The sequence below is a fragment of the Uloborus diversus genome, chromosome 1 (assembly GCF_026930045.1).
Source record: "Uloborus diversus isolate 005 chromosome 1, Udiv.v.3.1, whole genome shotgun sequence".
NCBI classification, from domain to species: domain Eukaryota; kingdom Metazoa; phylum Arthropoda; class Arachnida; order Araneae; family Uloboridae; genus Uloborus; species Uloborus diversus.
Window position 1 is genome coordinate 241,678,925 of NC_072731.1, and position 21,210 is coordinate 241,700,134.

At 32.4% G+C, this 21,210-nt stretch overlaps 1 protein-coding gene across 1 annotated transcript; it reads right to left on the reverse strand.

The window, feature by feature from the left end:
- Positions 1-61: 61 nt before the first annotated feature.
- Positions 62-14,699, reverse strand: LOC129226145 (uncharacterized). The gene is made up of 6 exons (XM_054860748.1): positions 14,536-14,699; positions 8,746-8,813; positions 8,537-8,638; positions 5,931-5,972; positions 3,583-3,618; positions 62-180 (listed from the first exon to the last, which is right to left on the reverse strand). Exons 1-6 carry the CDS (start codon positions 14,648-14,650, stop codon positions 145-147), a joined length of 399 nt encoding a protein of 132 aa, XP_054716723.1. The 5' UTR covers positions 14,651-14,699; the 3' UTR covers positions 62-144.
- Positions 14,700-21,210: the final 6,511 nt, after the last annotated feature.

Genomic DNA, 21,210 nt, shown 5'->3' on the forward strand with positions numbered 1-21,210 from the left:
GTTCTGCTGAAAATGTTTGCGTCTGTATTTTTTGTTCAAAGCATACACAGTACTCATAAGAGTTGAATTTATTTCCTGCCAAAAATAAAAAAATTAATTTTAATAAAATCTTGATTTTTCTTTTCCTCCTTCGGCAATGCTCTATTATCCCTTCATTGAAAGCGCAAAGACGAAACACATCTGAAATATAAATCACCCAATACATAAATAAAAAACACATAGCAAAAAAATGCAAAGCTTGACTGAAGGAGAAAGTTCGCAAATACAAGCTTTTACAAAGCAAATGAACAAACCGCCTTTTTTCTTACCAACGGCAACAATTAATAGTAAATTTCAAAAATTTGCCAAAACAGAAGAAATATTTATTTAAAATCTTAATTTAATGCCGTATTGAAGCTATGCCCTTTATCACACGTTGTACTGCCGGAGTGAACTGGGGGAAAAAGCGACATAAAAAGCGACCTGCTACCTTCAACGCGCATGCGCAGAGCTTTGTTTTTGTAAAATCGCTTAGTAATTCATCTAAAGCGAAGCTTCCATGGTGCAAGTCGCAGGAGAGGTCGACTGTAACTATGATTTTACTAAGGGTTGATTAAAGGTATGTTGCATAATTTTGTATAATATAATAAATAAGTTCAACTCCATTAACTAAAATTTATTTCGATTAGATGTCTCCTTTCACCTTCAATATTGTAAGCTTATGAGCCATTCCACGGCCAAAACGGTAATTTTGTCCGCACGTGACGCATCATATATTTCATAAAAAATAATATTTTAAAAAGATGATGAACGCATGTGTGACTTCTTAAACAAAAAATGTCTGCAGAAATTATTTCTTTTTTATGAAATATAGGCACCGTTACGTGCGGGACAAAATGACCATTTTCAATGGAATGAGCAAATACATATTTTTTGTAAATCTTTTAAGTAATTATTTCTAAACTAATGAGATATGTTTCCTTTACGTTGGAACCATAGCTTTCAAAATCTACAATTTGTTCCGTCATTGCTGTATTAATAGAGCAAAAATATTAGCCTATTCTTAAGCAAGTTACCAGAGGTGGACTTTGGATGTCCCGCACGTGACGCATGTAAATAAATTTTATTTCAAATAACAAAATTGTTTAATAAAAATATAATTACGTCAGGAGTATCTTTGTATCAAATGTAAAGATTAAAAGAATTGCTTACCCCAGTTTCATTAAAATATTAAGAGATATGACAAAATGTTAATGAAATTGAAGCGTATTTTTGTCCCGCACGTGACAAAGGAATGGTCCTTATGATATTCGAAAGCATTTGATAAAAGCATAGCTTTAGTCGGCCAGTCCAGCGCTCCCCCGCCCCCCCCCCCCCCCCCCCCCCACTTTTTTTTTCGACAATACTGCCACAAAGCTATTTTACGAAACTGTTGTATGGTAGCGTATAAACGATATCATCAAATGTTGCACATCATGAAAATTTCAACTGAGAACTAATAAATTTAATTTGACTGCAAAAGCGAACGAGTAAATATGTCATCAAAAACTTTTTGAACATTTTATCATATCCAAGAATAAATTAGCATATTAAAAGCAAGATTTAAATTCGTGATTTTCTCCAGTACAGTTTTTTCCCCCGGAATGTGGTGCCACTATTGTATTTCAACAAATGGGTTACATTGTATGCAAAAATAAACTGAAAAGGCAGAGTGAATTGGTGCAAATAAAATTCATTAATATGGAAAACCGGTTTATTGAGGCAACTGCTCCAAATTCATCAGTACCAAAAGTAGAATCATTCCTCACTTAGAACGTGAGAAAGGAACTGTGACTCTACAATTTTTGTATATTATTTATTTATTTATTTATTTTTGTGAACATGAAATTTTATTTGTAACTATTTACGTTGTCCTACATCTTATTTTAGTTAATCAGCAATTTCTTCAGAAACAATTAGTTTTTAATTTGATGAATTTCAGTTGAAAAATAATGATAGGAAACAACATAGTCAATTACAAAGTATTTTATAAAGTTGCCTTATGCCTAAATTCTTCAGGTACTGGAAAAAAAAATTGACATCTGAGACTGTTTATCAATTTGGTATAAAACTTGTATTCTGAAACTCAAGTTCCAGCAAGTCTTTGAAACTTGAAAAGAGTAGAAATTTTAAGGCGTTTGAAACTCATAAAGTGTTTATTAAAGTAATTAAGCATTTAATTATTCTATGTTGCTCTTAAAATTATATAAAATTAATTTTGTTAATGTTGATGTACCATTAAATTAATTATTGCCGATGTGCTGAGTTTGAGATTGTATAGGTGTTTTGATAGCCAAGATTTTGGCCGCCAAGTTTTGTCACCAACTTGGTGAAAAATTTGGCGACTTTTTTTTTTTTTTTTAATTTTTGAATCTGGTTTTAATTCGGCCAATGTTGGTGACATTTAAAGAGTTAACCACTTAATCACATTAAAATTGCCAATAATGGGGTAAAAAAACTGTGGAAAACGTTTTTTTTTTGCTTCGGTTCGCAAGAAATTAGGAGTGAAAATATTTAGTGTTTCCTTACTTACTCCAAGGCGCTATTATCATTAAATAGGCGTAAAAGGAAGTCATGTGATGCACACATCAGCTCATTTAAATCGGAGAATTATTAAGAAAACTAGAAGAAATTTACTAAACTCAATTACACTACTTATAACTAAAATTTACTTTCTTGAAGACTTGACTTCTTCTGAAGCCAACAGCTCTGTCGAAAAGAGTATTCACTCTAAAGATTTGGAACTTTGCAAACATGGTAATTGAACACATTACTGTGATATAAACCTCAAAAAGGTAATGTGCATGCAATATGTGGTTTTTAAATAACGATAAATTAAATTTAGAGGGCAAAAAACAAATTTTTCGGGGGAAATGTTCAAACATTTACCCATAAAACCTGTTTTTAGTTAATTATTTCTAAATTGGAGGGCGGTATGACTCTCTGGTATCTCACGAAGAGATAGACATAAAAAGTTCTAAAAATAATGAAAAAGTGAATGCTCTGGAAATGTTAGGGTAATGATAGTTTTTTGCTAAAAATGTGACTTTTTTATTGTAAAATACCTATCGATTTTTTTTCAACAAATAAGTAGTTAAAATGTGCTATTTATGTCATATTTAATAATCGTATAAAGTTTTAGAAAGGTGCATTGTGAATATTGAAAAAAAAAATATTTAGGGTGTTCGCCTACCTTAAATAATTTAAAGCTCCTGTGCAACTATGCCACTTTTAAAAACATAATCTATACTTATAGAGACATGAAGAGGTGGAATTATCTCTGACACAAAAATATAAAAAGGAATATGTTTTGATTGTTCGACTAATGAATTTCAAGGTGGAGAAAGTCATCCTCCAAAATATTGTACAATGATCTATACAGAGGTAATGTCTTTGTTAAAACAATCAAGGCCTGACACCAGGGATTACTTTATGTTCTTGGGTAAATCAACATCCGGTTGTAACAATGAGAAAGTGTTTTTCTTTTGATGAATACTTTTCTCGGAAACTAATTTTGAAGTTGATATTTAATGAAAACTCATGTAGGGCTAATAGAATACTCACCATATATCCTTGCACCACTTTTCCTATTTCTTCAGCCTGAAAAGATTTTTCTAATATTAATGCAGTTAAAAAATATTGTTCTTAAATTTTCATATAAGTTTTTAACAAGTGTTTTATTCAAGTCTTACATCTTGAAACTCTTCTATAAATTATAATATGAGAACCTCTGGAAATGAAACCAGTTTTGAATAAATATTTGAATCTGTTTTTGTTGTGTCATGTCGCAAATAATAATAATAATAATAATAATTTGTAGCTACAAACTAAATTCAACTTACGTACTGGAAAAAAATTATAAAAAATAAAAAAATCTCAATATTGAATAGGGTAGACCGACCAGTGAGTGAACACCACCCAGTGAATGAACAGCGCGTCATTTATTTTAAAAAAATAAGTTTCCAAAATTTTTTTTCTGAATGAATTCACTACAAAAGCGTTCTTTATTGATATTCTAAGCTATCTGACACCTGATTGGTTACTTTGGATACGCATTTTTGTCCTGGAAAAAAATTGAAATTTTTACTGCCGTGAATCGTTCTTTCTCTCTTTCAAAATAATAAGGCTGGTTTCGTGCTAGCAATTATTTTGATACATATTATTTTTATCGATAAATTTTATTTTTTAACTCTACGAAAGAAAAATTAAGTATACATATTTAGGCTATGGATTTAAATTGTTTCAATCCATGCAGAATGGGTAGATTTTATGGTAGAAGAGTGTTCAGTCACTGGGTACGAAAAATTGCGAAAACCCAGTGAATGAACAATAGCGAAATTTCTTTTGATTTAAAAAGAAATTTGAAGTTTCTTTGAGATATTTTCATTTTTGCACTTTTTTGTAATGCAGATAGTTTTATATGCTTATTTATTTATGTATTCCATTATATATTTTATAATTTCTTTATTTTTGTTTTCGCAAACAATGCACTTTTTACTGAGTTTTATCTATCTATAGCTCTATCTGTTTATTAACCTACCTACCTACATCTATCTTTCTATATCTTTATCTCTCTTGATAGATAGATAGGTAGATAAAGAATAGAGAAATAGAAAAATATATACATAGAGAGAGAATAGATAGGTAGATATGTATGGTATGTTTGTATATAGATAGATAGATAGATAAATAGATAGAGGAAGATATAGAGATAGATATATAAAAAATAAAAGATAAATAGATATATAGGTAGATAAATATAGAGATAGAATAGGTAGGTAGATAGATAGATCGATAGATTTATTGATAGATAAATAGATAGGTAGTGGTTAATAGATAAATAGGTAGATAGGGAGACTAATATAGAGATAGATAGTTAGGTGGAGAGACTGATATAGAGATGGATAGTAGATATATAGACAGGTAGATAGACCGATAGATATAGATAGGTGGATAGATATAGATAGGTAGATACATTGATAAGGAGATAGAGAGATAGGTAGATAGATAGACAGGTAAAAAAGCAGGTAGATAGATAGATAAATAGATTGATTAGGATAATAGATTGGTAGATATTTAGATGTACAGACAGATAAATAGGTAGATAGTTAGATAGATAGATAGATAAGTATATATATATATATATATATATATATATATATATATATATATATATATATATATATATATATATATATATATATATATATATATAGATAGATAGATAGATAGATAGATAGATAGATAGATAGATAGATAGATAGATAGATAAGTAAATATATAGATATATAGATACATAGATATAGATAGTTATATGGATAGATAGATAGATCTCAAAGAAACTTAGCTTCTTTTTGAATCAAAATTTATCATGTTCATTCACTGGACCAATATGTGTTCATTTACTGGTTCGAGGTGCTCATTCACTGGGTCGTTCTGCCATTTTTTCTTTAAACACCTAAAAAAGTCGGAAGCGGTACCATTTAAGTTCCCGCGATTTTTTAGAGATATTTACATAGATCAATTAAAATGTTTTAACTATCACGATCTGTATATAATAGAATCTATTATAGAATTTAAAATTACTAGGATTTTTAAAAAATGAAATTGTGCTTAACTGTTCATTCACTGGTCGGTCTACTCTATATCTCTTAGTTTTTGGAAAGGTAACGTCATTCAACCATTCTCTAATAAAAAATAAGATCACTCTATATTCCCAGGTAGAACAGACAGCGTTTTAACGTTTCATAAACATTTTAAAATGGCTGCCCAACATTGACAACTATTTTAAAACGTTCATGAAACAAAGTGTGCAGTTTCCTGAGATGTTTATTATAAGATAATTCGATTTCTTGATCACACAAAATGCGCCATGAGAAGAAAAGGGTGCGATCCAAAGAATAAAAACTTACATTTTTGGAATTCTGTAGAGCTTGTTTGTCACATTCTGCTTTCTGTAACAGAATTTTTTTTTCAGATGAAAGTAATTACACAAAGAAACAAAAGTTAGAAAAAAGGTATTGTTTTTGATATTTAAAATACACTGTTTCATACTATGGGACTTGGACCCCATGGAAAATTTGAAATATCGATTCAAGCAGCTGATTTTTTCTTACTTATGTGTAAAATTGCCAATAATATTAAAAAATGTTTTTAAAAAAAAATCAAAACTTTGGATCTTAAGAGCATGTAGATGGGTGATTCTCCAAAAGCCTGACATTTCCCCATCACATATTTTAAAAAATAAAACTTTTTTAAAAATCTGAAAAAAAAAAAATTATACTTACTCTTTGTTAGGCATTAATTAAGGAAAAAGTAGAGAAAACTCGCTACTATGCAACACCCATCAAAACCGGGGGTCAAATTTTCACACACCAGGATAGTGACAAGCAGCAAGCACCAGGCGTGTGACAAAATGGGTTTCATCAAAAGTTATTTAAAACTTAGCTATAATTAATAGGGACATAACTGTAACCTAAATCAAAAAGTATGTTATTTGCATGACAAAACTAAAATATTGCATGACAAAACTAAATCTATGCGAACCTCCCATGTCGGACACTCCCAAATAGCGTACCAGCGTACGTCTCTTTGAGTCACAGTCCCTTTATACAGGTTTTTTTTTTCCATATAATTCACTCTAGATAGCTTACACTTTCAAAAACGGACAGTTATTTTAACAAAAAAAAAAAAAAAATCAACTGCTATACTAAAATTCTAAATAAAAAAATTAATAACAATTTCCATATTAAGTACTATTGTTTGTTATTTCGAATGGTTTTTTTTTTCCTTTAGTCAAAAGTACTACTTTTAGTCACTGAAATTGATAGAATGAGCAAAAAAAAAAAAAAAAAGAATAACATGGACCTATAAAATACTTTCATTTTCCCAACAGTTATTTTTTAATTATTTTTTAAAATATCCGAGTTTGAAAACAAGGCGTGGTCTTTATGACGTCACAAATGATGCAATTTGGCGCATCTTTCTACCAAGCTTCCACGTTATAATAATCAAGAAGCGAAATAAATATTGCGCTCTTCGCTTGCTATCAATCATATCGTAGGTAATACACGTGAGTAAAGATGCGGCTTAAATATTTTTCTCCGTGAATGGCAACACTAAATGGCATTTCATCATTTGTGATGTCACACGACAGAAACGTAAACAATGAAAGCAAATCGATTTAAGTAATTTTTTAAAAATATTAAACTGGAAAAAATTATTTAAAAATTGGTCAAATACTATGTTTTTAAGCATGCTCTTTCAGAAAAAAATACTTTTAATATTTTGGAAACGATCCCATTCTCTAATTTAGAAAAGTATTTACGTAATTCCACAGTGTTGTGCTATAGTTTTTCTAAGTCAGAAATTTTAAGCAACTTCATTCGAGCAGCATTAAAATAAAAAGATATCATTTTGAAAGATTCTTCTGAACAAGAAAAAAAGAAAAACAAAGATTAAAGAAATAGAATTTTTTACTTCATTTTTATTTCCTTTTACAAAAAAGGAAGTATTGTATTCTCGAAAAAATTTTCACTCAAAAATCGACCTTAATTTCCATTTTACTCACCCCCGAATGAATGTTGAGTTTTTTTTTCGACTCAACCCCCCCATGGATAAGTGCCTAAGAACGTATAGACACGCGAAATATCCATTTTGACGATTTCCGAGTTAATTACAACGAGTTTTATCGTGACATCTGTATGTGCGTATGTGCGTATGTATGTTGCATAACTCAAGAACGGTATGTCCATGAAAGTTGAAATTTGGTACGCAGACTCCTAGTGGGGTCTAGTTGTGCACCACCCCTTTTGGTTTCATTCAGTGTTTCTAAAGGGATCTTTTGCACCTTTTGGGGGGGGGGGAATCATTGTTAATTTCGATGTAAGCTCAAGTGGTTTTATAATTTGGCGGACACTTGGCGATATATTGCCAGTCTTTTGGTCGCTAAGTTTTGTCGCCAACTTGGCGACAAATTTGGCGGTTTTTTAATTTTTAAATCTGATTTCAATTTGGCCACTGTTGGTTATATTTAGAAAGTAAATTTTTGAATCACATTAAAATTGTCAGTAATGGGGAAATGACATTAAATTGGCTAAAACGGATTTACACTTGTTCTGGATTTGAAACGCTGATTAAGCTAAATTAGTTAAAAAAGTTATGCAAATTTAGCGAAATAAAAGAATTCGGGTAAAGTTGTGGAGCAAACGTGACACAGAACACAAACTTTCACGATATGGAAAGACAAAAAAGTTTAAAATAGTCAGGTAATATTTATTTTATTCTCCTCTCCAAACAGTAGCTTCAAAACATTTATCTTGGAATTCCCCTTCACTTAAAAAATTAAATTTTAGCCTTTGTATTACAGAATATATCTACCCAAATGTTTGCACCATTTCACTATCCCTAAAGTTAGCGAATGAAGAACTGCTGTGTGTCTAAGTATAAGTTATTACTCATACGTTTAACAAAGAGTATCTATTCTACTAGACATTTAGAATTAAAAAAAAACTATTACCTGCATAAAAAAATCGTCACTTGCTTCACATGTATATTTTACTAGATTTTCTACTGTGTACTTCTCTAAGCCAGGATGACATTCAAGAACAAAATCTGAGTACTGAAACAAAACTTTTAAGTTCATCACTAAATAGCTAAAAGAAGTGATTGAACTAAATAAATAGCAAATAACTATATAAAGACAGAGAATACGCAATTTTTACTTACCACTTTAGAATATTCAGAACTCTTCATACATCTGACTAAAGACTTCCTTATGTCAGCTGTCTGGTCGTCTAAGTACCGAAATAATATTAATTATGAATTACATTTATTGAAAAAAAAAAAAAAAAAAAAACTTGCTTGTAATGCTTTAAAAAGATCGTTCTGATTTAAAACTTTCTCAAAATTTAACACCGTCTTTGATTTTACTATCTAGTCTAGAGTAGCGGTTTTCTACCTTTTTACCCTTTAACAGGCAAAACCTTTTGAGAAAAAAAAAAAAATCACTGACCGGTAAGGGTTTTTTTTCCCTAAGTAAATAATAATAATAATAAAATCGAGTCAAAGACAGTTTAAACTTTGCCTCTTGATGGAAAGACTAGTAAATATCGTAACAAATAAACATAAGTAAAACATTTGAAAACAATGGAAATTCATCCCAATTTTTGCGTAACGAAATGTCGTAGAGGGTTGTCGTCATTGCATTCAGAAGAACCACCTGGTAAAACTAAAGAATGTACGACTGCAATAATTTTCTTTTTCTTATTCGGACGAAAATAACGAAATTTGAAGAAAGAAAATTAAGGCACCACAAGAAAAGAAAAATTCAGTTTTACCAAAATCGGAGGAATCAATCTCAAGCATTAGTAAAAATCATGTAATAGTTGAGAAAAGCAAGTTAACTTTTGTACTAATTAAAGGTGCCTGTTGAGTGAAATGAAAAAATCTCTACGATGGGGTGGTTCCCTTCAGTCAAAAGTACTACTTTTTAGTCATTGAAATGGATAGAATGAGCGAAAAAAAAAAAACATGGACCCAGAAAATACTTTCATTTTCCCAACAGTTTTTTTTTTTTTTAATTATTTTTTTCAAATGTCCGATTTTTCAAACAAGGCGTGGTCTTTATGACGTCACAAATGATGCACTTAGCCACATCTTTCTACTACGTTTCCACGTTATGATAATCAAGCAGCGAATTAAAATAGCGCGCTACGCTTGCTACCAACTATATCGTTGCCAATACACGTGAGTAAAGATGCGAATTAAATATTTTGGACCGTGAATGGCAACACTGAATGGCATTTCATCATTTGTGATGTCATCGGCAGAAGCATTAAACGGTAAAAGAGCACCGATTTAAGTATTTTTTTCAAAATATTAAACTTAAAGAAATATTTAAAAAATGGTCAGATTCTATGTTTTTAAGCATGCTCTTTCCGAAAAAAATACTTTTAAAATTTTGGAAACGATCCCATTATGGTGTTATGCTTTTTTCAACACATTTGACCCCTTTCCTTTGTCAAAAGGTATCATACTGCACCTCCCCCCTCCCCCCACCCTTTTTTTCTCACTTGTCACGCTATATTACATAAATATATTGTTGTATAAAAATGTTTTTATTTTAGCCAAAATGTGTGAGGTCGCACTTTTTATTTCCCCATCTCGTGAAGATTGAAAGATTTGAGAAGAAGATTTGAAGTTTTCGAAATATCCATGTTGCAGTTTTGCACATATATGAAAAGAAGGATAGAAAGAAAATTTAAGAGAGAATTCCGAAGTGCAGGAAAAAGTGTATCAAAACATGACCTCTAATTTCTGAAAGATATTTACCACAAAACAAAGCTGTGTACGTCATCGCTGCCTCCAGGTTTTGAGTGAAAACCAAATGCAGAAACATGATACCGACACTCTTTTAGAAAAACCACATGGTAAAACTGAAGAATATATTATTTTGTAAGACACAAGAAAAGAAAAGAAAATTGAAAAAAAAAAGAAAAAAGAAAAAAAATACTATTTTCAATTAATAAAATAAATATGGTTAAGTAAATGATAGGATGAAAAAATAACCACTGCGGAACAAATTTTGAAACGTTACGTCTCGTTTTCATCCCTTCTTCCCACGTATTTTAAAACCGTGCAAATTTGCTGTTTTATTTTTCTATATTATTATTCTATTTTATAGTTTTATTTTTATATTCTGTTTCATATATATAGATATACAGTCGACTCCCGCTACAACGCGATTCAACTTACGCGAAATGGCTATAACGCGATTTTTTTCACCAGTAAATAATTTTAGACCTACCGCGAATTCTTCACCCGCAGCCCGAAACTTTTCAGAAGGGAAACGCGGTGTGAAATTATTGGCTACTGAAATATTTTTTTCGTGAATGATTGTTCATCCCTTTAGCATCGGTGGCAGCAGAAGTTCCCACACCGTACTAGTCTGAACATAGCTTTCTTTGTGTATACAAATAACTACTCCGCATTTACCATATTTCTTTCATTCTAAATGCGAAAATTAATGAAATATAATGACACCTAACAGCAATGTTCCGTCTAAAGTTTGTGAAGACTGAAAGAAATAGTTTCTGACAGTTAAAGAAAAGCTAAAGATTCTCGATATGCTTGAACAACTGAAAAACGCGTCGAAGATGGCACGACAATTAAAGTGTGAGTGAATCTTCCATATGTACAATTAAAAGTCAAGAAAAGGAAATCTGTAAAAGTTCGCTGAGTAGTGTCTAAGCAAAATACAAAAAGCATGAAAATGAAAGCTGCTCTTGCATTGAGAATTAAAGAAACTAGAAAGAGGGGTATCGTCGTAGATGGAAATGTTATAAAAGAACTAGGGAAGCAACTGTATTTAAAAGTATTTAGAAATCCTCAATATCTTCATTTTTCAAAGTTACAAATATCATTAATGGATCTACTGCACCGTATTATTATAGTATATCATTTTATAATTACTACATACTGGACGTACCGTACTGGATTATTTTATGTCTCACCTTCCCGTTGATCACTGATTTTGTGCATCGTAACAGTATTTTATATTGATTAAAACAGCTTTTTTAAAAACAGAAATGAAATTTCATTTCTGTATGTAAGAAACGGTAAAGTTAAGGAGTGCTCTACACTGTTAAAACTACAGGATGCATTCGGCACCTTTCAGGGGAGAAACGCTTGTTCACCAGCGGCACCCAATACGGAGCCGAAATCGCACCTCTAAATAGGGTGAAAAACAGGCACCTTTTAAAAACTAGACAGCCGGAGTGAAAAAAAGGAACCTTCGGAGAGAGAAATGGCACCCTTACTATAGATCCTCCTCCCCCCTCCCCCGTATTGTGTGCGTTTTTGAATACAGTTGTGTTTTTTTTTTTTTTTTTCTTTTTTAAAGTTTTGTTTTGATTTATGATATTCTACGTTTTGGACATTTTCACATTGAACTCGGTATTGGGAATGATTAAAACATGTAATTACAGCATTTGATCATATTTCAGAGCTTTCAACATAGTTAGGAAGTGCTCATAGCTTTAATTCATCTGATCGTGCTCTAACTCAGTGTTTCCCAACCTCTTTTGACCCACGGGAGCGGTAAAAGCAAATGAAAAACTTTGCGGACCGGTGAAATCTTTATCGTTTTCTTAAAAATTCATAAAATAAATAATATGAATAATAACTCTGGGGCCGTTAAAAAACATGTGAAAAAATTCAGGGTTCTGATGGGTTTTTTTAACAAAAAGTAATGCTAAAAATTAATAAAACAATAAATATCTACCCCTCCACTTGGTATCAAAGATCTGTCACAAATACGTTATAATTTAAAAACGAGTAATTATTTAAAACATGTGAGAAATTATACATTTACTAAAACATGACGTATTCCGAAAATGAAGCATAGCTGTACTTATGGATTATTTACACGATGAGCCAAAAATATTCAGGGATATTACAATTACGGAAGAACAAAATCGTTTCATAAACGTTAATCAAGAGTAACAAAATAAAATGCACATAAAGTTTTTCAACCAGTTAAATAAAAAACCAAAAGGAATTTCTAACGCTATCGAGCATCAACCGCTAACAGGAAATGATTCTAACACTTGAATGAGAAAGCAAAAAAAAAAAAAAGAGCTAGACTGAGAGAGATTTTTTTCTCTCGCTAGCTTTCTGTTATAATTACGAAGCACAAGAAACATTTTTATTAAGGTTCTTTTGGTGATTAATAAAAGCTGCTTATCGAGTATTCAAGAAAGTAATGACAGATATTTTTAGTAGCGTTTTAAATGATGGAAATTTCACGATAGTAACGGCAAACGGGAACTGGAAGACTAACGGTTACTGAAAAGCAATAAATGCACTTTTAAACACTTAACTATGTTTGAAAGCCCTAAAAGCTGCAAAGTGATCAAAAGCTGTACTTACTTGTAATTTCGGATAATTAATCCTAGAAAAGTTGTGTTTTAATCCAATAGTGTACTTCATTCAATGTGAAAGACACACAAACGCAATCATTATTTGTCCGCCATATTGAGGTGGTTGAATGTATGTCTAAGGCAAAAAGCGCATGCGCAATGAGTCTTTCTGCGATTGCATGCTGTTTTGGCTCCTCTGCTTTATTTTCTGGCCTGCATTGCTCCTTCAGGCACTATGCTTTCACCTTAGAGGGAATATTTTCACTCGTCTGGAACCCCTGGTTATAACAGTGTAAAACAGTTTGAGGTGGTGTTAACAAGTGTCTTCAATAATTAGGTATGTTAAAAAAATAATTCCCTTTTCCACAACACGAAATTTCGACTTACGCAAGGGGTCTTGGAACGCATCCCTCGCGTAAGTCGAGATTCAACTGTATATATATATATATATATACAAATCCTTTTTAGTACCGTTTAGGATTTTCACTGAAAAACACCTTCCTCAATGGCTTCCTCAATTTGCCTCATGTCTGACTCGAACCTACGCCCACAGGATTGCCAAGCCAGAACATTCAGGTCGAGCCACCGAGGTACGATTGATTATCCTCTGTTCAAAGCATTTTATATTATAATATAAATTTTCCTGTTTTCATAACGTTTTTTGTTGCTGCTCCACTCCTATTAGTCATGACGTGGTGCAGTGGCGGATCTAGCTGATCATTTTGGGAGGGGCCATTCGAAATTTTTTAACAAACTTTCTTTGGGTATTTGTCTTAACGGTCACCTCTCAAACAGTGCTGATCATTGATTTTTTCGAAAAATCTCGGCTTTACCCATCTTCAAGTTTCTATACCAAGTTTGAATTTAAAAACAACAACAGAAAAAGTGTGAATTAATAAAATTTAAAATAAGGTTAATACTGAAAAATTATTTATGTGTCATTTATTGTTTTGAAGAATATCTATCAATTTTTTCATTGCATTTGTGGAGGAGCATGGGAGCAAGGGGTTCTCCTCCTGAAACGTTTCGAAAATATAGCCATAAAACCTAAATTTAGGCTCTCTGTGGCCTCGTGAGCAGCAGGTGCATCATTTCTAGATCGCCCATGTGTCTAAAGTTGACATCAAGAAATGATGCAAACGATGGAGAAAAAATTTAAAAATAAAATAGTCTTGTCGTGAGGAGAGGGATATAATTTCGCTCCCAATTAGAACCTAAATTTCTTTCAAAGTAAAACTCATGTGATAAATTTCGTTATTTTCTCATTATGCTTTCTTTTTTTCTTCGTCTTAAAAAATTCGTACACTTAGAAGGTTTTGGGAGTGGCCATGGCCCCCATCGCCCCCCTCTAGATCCGCCCCTGACGTGGTGTTAAATAACCTATAGCCTTCCTCAATGAATGGACTGTTTAACAAAAAAAGATTTTTTCAATTCGAACCAGTAGTTCCTGAGATTAGCGCGTTCAAACAAACAAACTCTACTGCTTTATATTATTGGTATAGAAAAGAGGGCTAGAAAAAAAAATTTGAAGAGAGAATGCTGAAGTAGAGGAAAAAGTTTATTAAAACTTGACTTTTAATTTGTGAACGATATTTACCACAAAACAAAGCTCTGTCCGCCATCCCTGCCTCTTCTTGCTCCTGAGGGTTTTGAGCGGAAACCAAATGCACAAACACGGTACCGACAACAGCCAACACAAAGATGTGCTTCATGGTGAGTGATAGATTAATGTGCGTTTTCTGACACAAAATTAGTTTTTATTTTTATGGACATCTACCACCCTTTCATTTTTAACAGCAAGCAATATCGCCTATAACCTACCTGGAAATTTCTGCTCTTTGTTTTTTTTTTTTTGGTTTTTTTTTTCCGCTTATTTGACCATCTGCGTTTTCAGCTGTTTTACCTTGATTTTGAGGATTATTGACACGCACAAAAATATCATTTTCATTTGATGTGTGCATTTATTTGTCTCTTTAGGCCTCGTCAACTTAGCACGCTATATATATTTTTTAACGTAACTTTTAATCGAAAAAATACTCAACATTTTTTGACATGTCCTTTGTATTACTAGTGACTGCATTCAATATGATATTGTAGTATTCTGCACGCTTTAAAAACTGTCTCTCTTTTGGACTTGAAGCCATTTATTCCTCTCCAAGTCTTTTTCTTTCACCGATTTTTTTTTTCAATAATTGCTTATAGAGCAGATTATGTTTCACGAAACACTTTTTTCAACTAAAATTCCGTAAGAGTATTTTTTAAAAAGTTTTTTTTCTCAAAAAAAAAAAAAAAGGATAGGAGGCTTTATGCATCGTTAAAAATTATAAAGTCATTGCTAAATAAGTACATTACAGCTCCAATTATCCCAACTCCGACTGTCCAAATCTCTGATTATAAAAATCTCTTTTGGCATTTTAGAAGAAAAAAAAAATACGACGTTAAAAGTCTGCCATTCGCAAAATGATTTTGTCTATGCGCTCTATTGTGCTTCTCTTACGCTTAAAGTGTAAAAGTATTCCTTTTCATTAAATTAACTAAGAGGATTTTATTCATTAAAATCGTTTTTTTTCTCCCAATTTAAACATACATACTGTACTTAACTAAAACGGACCATTTTTTCGAGAAAATGAAATTATTCAAATTTTTTACTATCCGAATAGGGTCCCATCGCATTCCGATAGTCGGCGTTCTAGTGTATTGACAAAAAAAAAACTTAAAAGTAGGGTTTTAAGATAGGGAAATTGAACTAGACATCTTGAACTAGACGATTTTTGGTACAATGTGAAATAGCTTACAACAATCACATCAGTAGTGCTTACGGCTATATTTCAAGCATACACTGTTAAAAATTTTCCGGAAAATTTACGGTAATTGCTACTGGCATCCATGTTGCCAGTAACTATTACCGTAAAAATCAAATGTTACTGTAAAATTTTACGGTTTCCTCGGTAGGCCACAGCAACCAGTTGGCGCTGGGATCGCTTATTTTTCCGGTATAAATTACCGTAAAAATCAGCGATGCGTCGGCGATGCAATTTTACAGTAACAATTACCAGAAAATCTTCCTGAATTTTTAACAGTGTATAGGATTTCAGAGGTAAAAGACAGATTTGTTCGAATAAACTTTATGGAAACTGAGTAGAGAGCAAGAGAAAGACATACCTGACATACCTGTTTTTACTAAGTACAAAGTGAAGGGAGAATTTTCTTCTAAATTCAACCTTATTTTCAAAATTCATCAACCAAGAAAGTGTTTTTCTCTCTCTTTGTTCTCTTCACACTTTTCGAACAAACTCATGGGTGAAAAAAACGTTCACTTTGACCTACTTCGAGTTAATTTTCACAAGTTTTCTCCTGCATAAATTTACATTTAATCATGCATAGTGTACATTTAGTTAAAGAAAAAGTGAATGTTTGAATTACTTATAGTTCTTGCTATCGTAACTTAAAATTATCAAAATATAAAAACGTTCTAAATTTGATTCGGATTAAATAGCAATCTGGATGATCAAAGGATCGGATGACCGATGTTCTGGTTTGGAGGTTATGGATATGGTTCAAGGTATCGAAAAATTTGTGACATGAAATTCTTTCAGAAAACAAAATAGTTTTCATGGTTTAATTGTAAAATTTTCCGCTAGTTACATCCATTATCGTTGTGAATGGTTTAGGGGTGCCCACGGGGGGGGGGGGGATAATGGCGCAAGTTGCACCATCAAAACTTTTTTTGGGAGGGGGATTTTAAAAGTTATTTATTGATTTATTTAAATTTATTTACTGATGTATTTAAATTTATATATTGATTTATTTTTTATTTAAATTATTTAATTAATTTTTTTATTTTATTCTTTTTAAATTTAATTTATTCATTTATTTAGTTTGTGTGTGTACTGTGCATATATTTTTGGAGTAGCACGCAACTTTTCTTTTAAAATAATATAAATAAAAGTAAATAAACAAATTAAAAAAAATAAATTAACAAATTTTCATCTTTGCTAATAATAAAGTGGAAAGTCTGTCTGGATGTCTGTGACGCGCATAGCGCCTAGATCGTTCGGCCGATTTTCATGAAATTTGGCACAAAGTTAGTTTGTAGCATGGGAGTGTGCACCTCGAAGCGATTTTTCGAAAATTTGGTTTTATTCTTTTTCTATTTAAATTTTAAGAACATTTTCCGGAGAAAATTATCATAAGATGGACGAGTAAATTACGAAATTATCATGATATGGAATGGGAGAGCGAATGAACATAGCCAATTGGCGAGAAATTCGTCATCCATTATTTGTAAATATACAGGCGAACCGAATGACCTTTTAATTTACGAATACGGGCAAAGCTGTGCGGGTACCACTAGTAAAAAATATTTAAAAAATAAATAAAATTTCAAAAAAATAAACTAAAAAATATAAAAGGGAAAGAGGTTTGAGAAATTTTTTTTTTTTTTTGGGGGGGGGGGAATTAGCGCCATTGAATTGGGGGGGGGTGGGCACCCCTGGAATGGTTAATAATGCAAAACCATTGAGCTGTCACTGGAATGTTATATCTTTTAAACATGTTTCAAACCTAAAAAGAGCAGAGAAAGTTATTCCAATGCATGCCGTTGAAACTTCGAGGATGGCAAAAACGGTAACCAGCTAATTAATGTTTAAAACTCTGAAACCCACTTGTTGATGAAAGTGTCCTACCGAACGGAGACCGCAATTAATCTTCTTTATTAATAATTAAGCTGAAAGTCTGTCTGGATCTCTCTCTGTCAGGATGTCTGGATCTCTCTCTGTCAGGATGTTTGGATCTCTTTCTGTCAGAATGTCTGGATCTCTTTCTGGATCTCTCTCTGTCAGGATGTCTGGATCTCTTTCTGTCAGCATGTCTGGATCTCTCTCTGTCAGGATGTCTGAATCTCTCTCTGTCAGGATGTCTGGATCTCTTTCTGTCAGAATGTCTGGATCTCTTTCTGTCAGCATGTCTGGATTTCTCTCTGTCAGGATGTCTGGATCTCTCTCTGTCAGGATGTCTGGATCTCTTTCTGTCAGAATGTCTGGATCTCTTTCTGTCGGGATGTCTGGATCTCTCTCTGTCAGGATGTCTGGATCTCTTTCTATCAGGATGTCTGGATCTCTTTCTGTCGGGGTGTCTGGATCTCTCTCTGTCAGGATGTCTGGATCTCTTTCTGTCAGGATGTCTGGATCTCTTTCTGTCAGGATGTCTGGATCTCTTTCTGTCAGCATGTCTGGATCTCTCTCTGTCAGGATGTCTGGATCTCTTTCTGTCAGAATGTCTGGATCTCTCTCTGTCTCGATGTCTAGATCTCTGTGTGTCAGGATCTCTGTGACGCGCACAGCGCCTAAACAGTTCGGTCGGTTTTCATGAAATTTGACACAAAATTAGTTTGTAGCATGGAGGTGTATATCTCGAAGCGATTTTTCAAAAATTCGATTTTGTTCTTTTCCTATTCCAATTTTAAGGACATTTTACCGAGCAAATTATCACAACGTGGACGAGTAAATTATGAAATTATCATAACGTGGAACCGTAACATGGGCAAGCAAATGAATATAGCAAATTGGTGAGAAATTTATCATCCATTATTTGTAAATATACAGGTGAACCGAATGACCTTTTAATTTTCTACAACAGGCAAAGCCGTGCGGGTACCACACACTAGTTCACAATAAATGCTCATTTTTGACAACATTTGAGTGTTTTAACGCACTCGCGATTCATTTATTTATTTATTTTTTGATACGATGTCATAATCATACACTATACACTTGAACTTAAAACGTACACATGTTTTTTCTACAAGTTTAATGGGGGGTTTTTTCTTTATTTTTTACAATGATTAAGCATGTTTCCAATATTGTATTTTGCACACATATGAAATAACAGTCTTCACTATGAAGAGTTCATCAGAAAAATTTCTTCCTGTTCCTCTTTTTTTCTTTTCATCAATTCAACTCTAGACTCTGGAATAAGAATAAAACATATGCTTTTTAAAATATTAAAACAAAAACATTTTTGATATATATATATATATATATATATATATATATATATATATATATATATATATATATATATATATATATATATATAACGTTGCAACAGTTATCGGTATTCCTGATACACTGTAAAAAAATTCCGAAACGTTACTGGTTATTTCCGTGGAACGTTTCGTGATTTCAGAGGTTTTCACCTATTTCCCCAAAAAATCAAGTATCTTCGCAAAAAAGTTTCCTGAATTCCTAAAAGATGCACGAATGCAGACCTTGCACTGGTACCAGTTTAAATATTGACGGAGCGTGTTTATTAAGTTTATCGGCTTTAGATTTTTTATGGCCCGTCCGGATTGACTAAGCTTCCAATGGGAGCAAATAAGTCACTGGATAGCTACAGCTTTGCGAGGCAGGAATTGCAGGCAAGGAATATGCTTGGTTCTTGCTTGCAATTTTCGCGTAGCGTGGCCGCGGTTGCACTAATACTTCTGGAGCTTTCTTGCCAAATCAGGAAGGTTCTAATCAAATAAATTAAACTTATTTAATTTTTCTAGAAGGTTCACGACTGGCTTTAATAGGGGAGATTTCTTAATATTTCAGAAAGGTTACTGACTTTTATCAGAAAACGTTCCTGGTTTTTGTAAGATATGTTACTGACTGAAATTGGGCACATCAGCTGCCTATTATTTTCCAGGAACGTTTCTGAATCGTTTTTACAGTGTATCTTCAGAACTTATTTCAATGCGTAAATAGTTTGAATTATGTCAAATTAGTGAAAATTCATATTAAATTGAAACAAGTGCAGGAGCTGAATTTCTGTAATCACCCATGTAAAATAAGTCTCGCTTTAGATTTTTTAAAAAGTTCCTTAATGAATATTTTTATCAATGTCAATATTCAAAAAAGATTAAACCAAGTATATTGCACATAATGAATCAAAAAATTCACGTAATTTTCAGCTAAAAGTTTTCATGTGCCCGAAATTTTTCTCTAGATACGGATTGATCCGGGAAATAGTGTTAAGTTATTTCTAATTAGTTAACTGGATAATGAAATTTAGGGACGGTCTTAAAATAAGTATTTTACTTACTTATTTTGTAACTTATCATTTCTTACAAACATATAATTTCACTCATCAACGATAACAGTAGCACATTACGAAAGTTTGAAAAATGTAATTATAATTATTGATTAAAATTATGATTATATACCCTCTCTCTTTTTGACCACAATGCTAGGGGGGGGGAGGGTGACACCCAAAGTAGAACTGCAAGTTTTATAAAAATATAAATACTTCAATTCAGAAGATTTACTCCAATATTTTAAGTTTTATTTGCTCTATCAATCTATCTTTATTTACTCTCCCTTCATCGATGATTATAATACTCCAGCACTAGAATCTTAGCAGTGACTTTCTCTTATAAACCAAAAAACTGAAATCCATTATCTTTTGATCTGTTTGAGATAGTTGAGGAGCGATCAATTTCATACACCCCCTTACTTTTTTGACCTTGCGACGACCTTGCACATAGGTGTCTAATAATAAGTGTTCTCTTTTTTTTTTCTTTTGTGCATTAGCTAACTTGAAATTTCGTTCTAAAAGTATGTAGTTGTTCCTGAATAATGTATAAATTGCATGTTTACATAGAAAAACTTTTTTTTTTCTGTTGAGGGGGGGGGGACACCACAAGTTACTCCCTTCCCGGGATCGTCTACACTAGGTACGCCACTGTTTATCGTGTACATTTTTAAATTCCTATCGGGGCCCCTATGGCAGAGGCGCGCACAGAAATTTTGGAGCCCGTCACAAATGACTTTTACGGAGCCCCCCGTCGATATTGTTTACCCCCTGCGTCCCTACATATATTTTTCTCATAGACTAATAATAAGAATAGACCGAGCTATGGCAACCCTTTTGCTGCTCATAAACCAAACCATGTGACTGGTGGATATCCTAGCAACAGCGGGCGTTGATCGTAGCAGACGATCAACAATAAATAAAATAAATTGAATTGATGGAACACGGAAGAATGATCTTTTATGGAGTCCGATGTGTAAATTTGTTATTCTAAGTTGTAAAAATGTCAATATAGTGAGTTTTTCGTTTAGATAGTACTGTGCATTTTCTTTATTCAATTTCAATAACTCTCTAAACAATTAAAGATGCAAACGCCCAAAAAGAATCGGCAAACGGTAAGATTTTTACCTACAATTTCAATTTAAGATACCGATTAGTACATTTTTGCGTTAACGCAAAACGTTTACGCCATTATGTT

Bases quoted from the DNA above. Each gene is read 5' to 3' on its own strand.
- LOC129226145 (XM_054860748.1), bottom strand. From the start codon at position 14,650: ATGAAGCACATCTTTGTGTTGGCTGTTGTCGGTACCGTGTTTGTGCAT. The intron at 8,639-8,745 runs GTAAGTAAAAAT...GTTTTGTTTCAG, and splicing joins GTTCTGAATATTCTAAAGTG to TACTCAGATTTTGTTCTTGA. The intron at 181-3,582 runs GTGAGTATTCTA...TTTATATTTCAG, and splicing joins AAGTGGTGCAAGGATATATG to ATGTGTTTCGTCTTTGCGCT.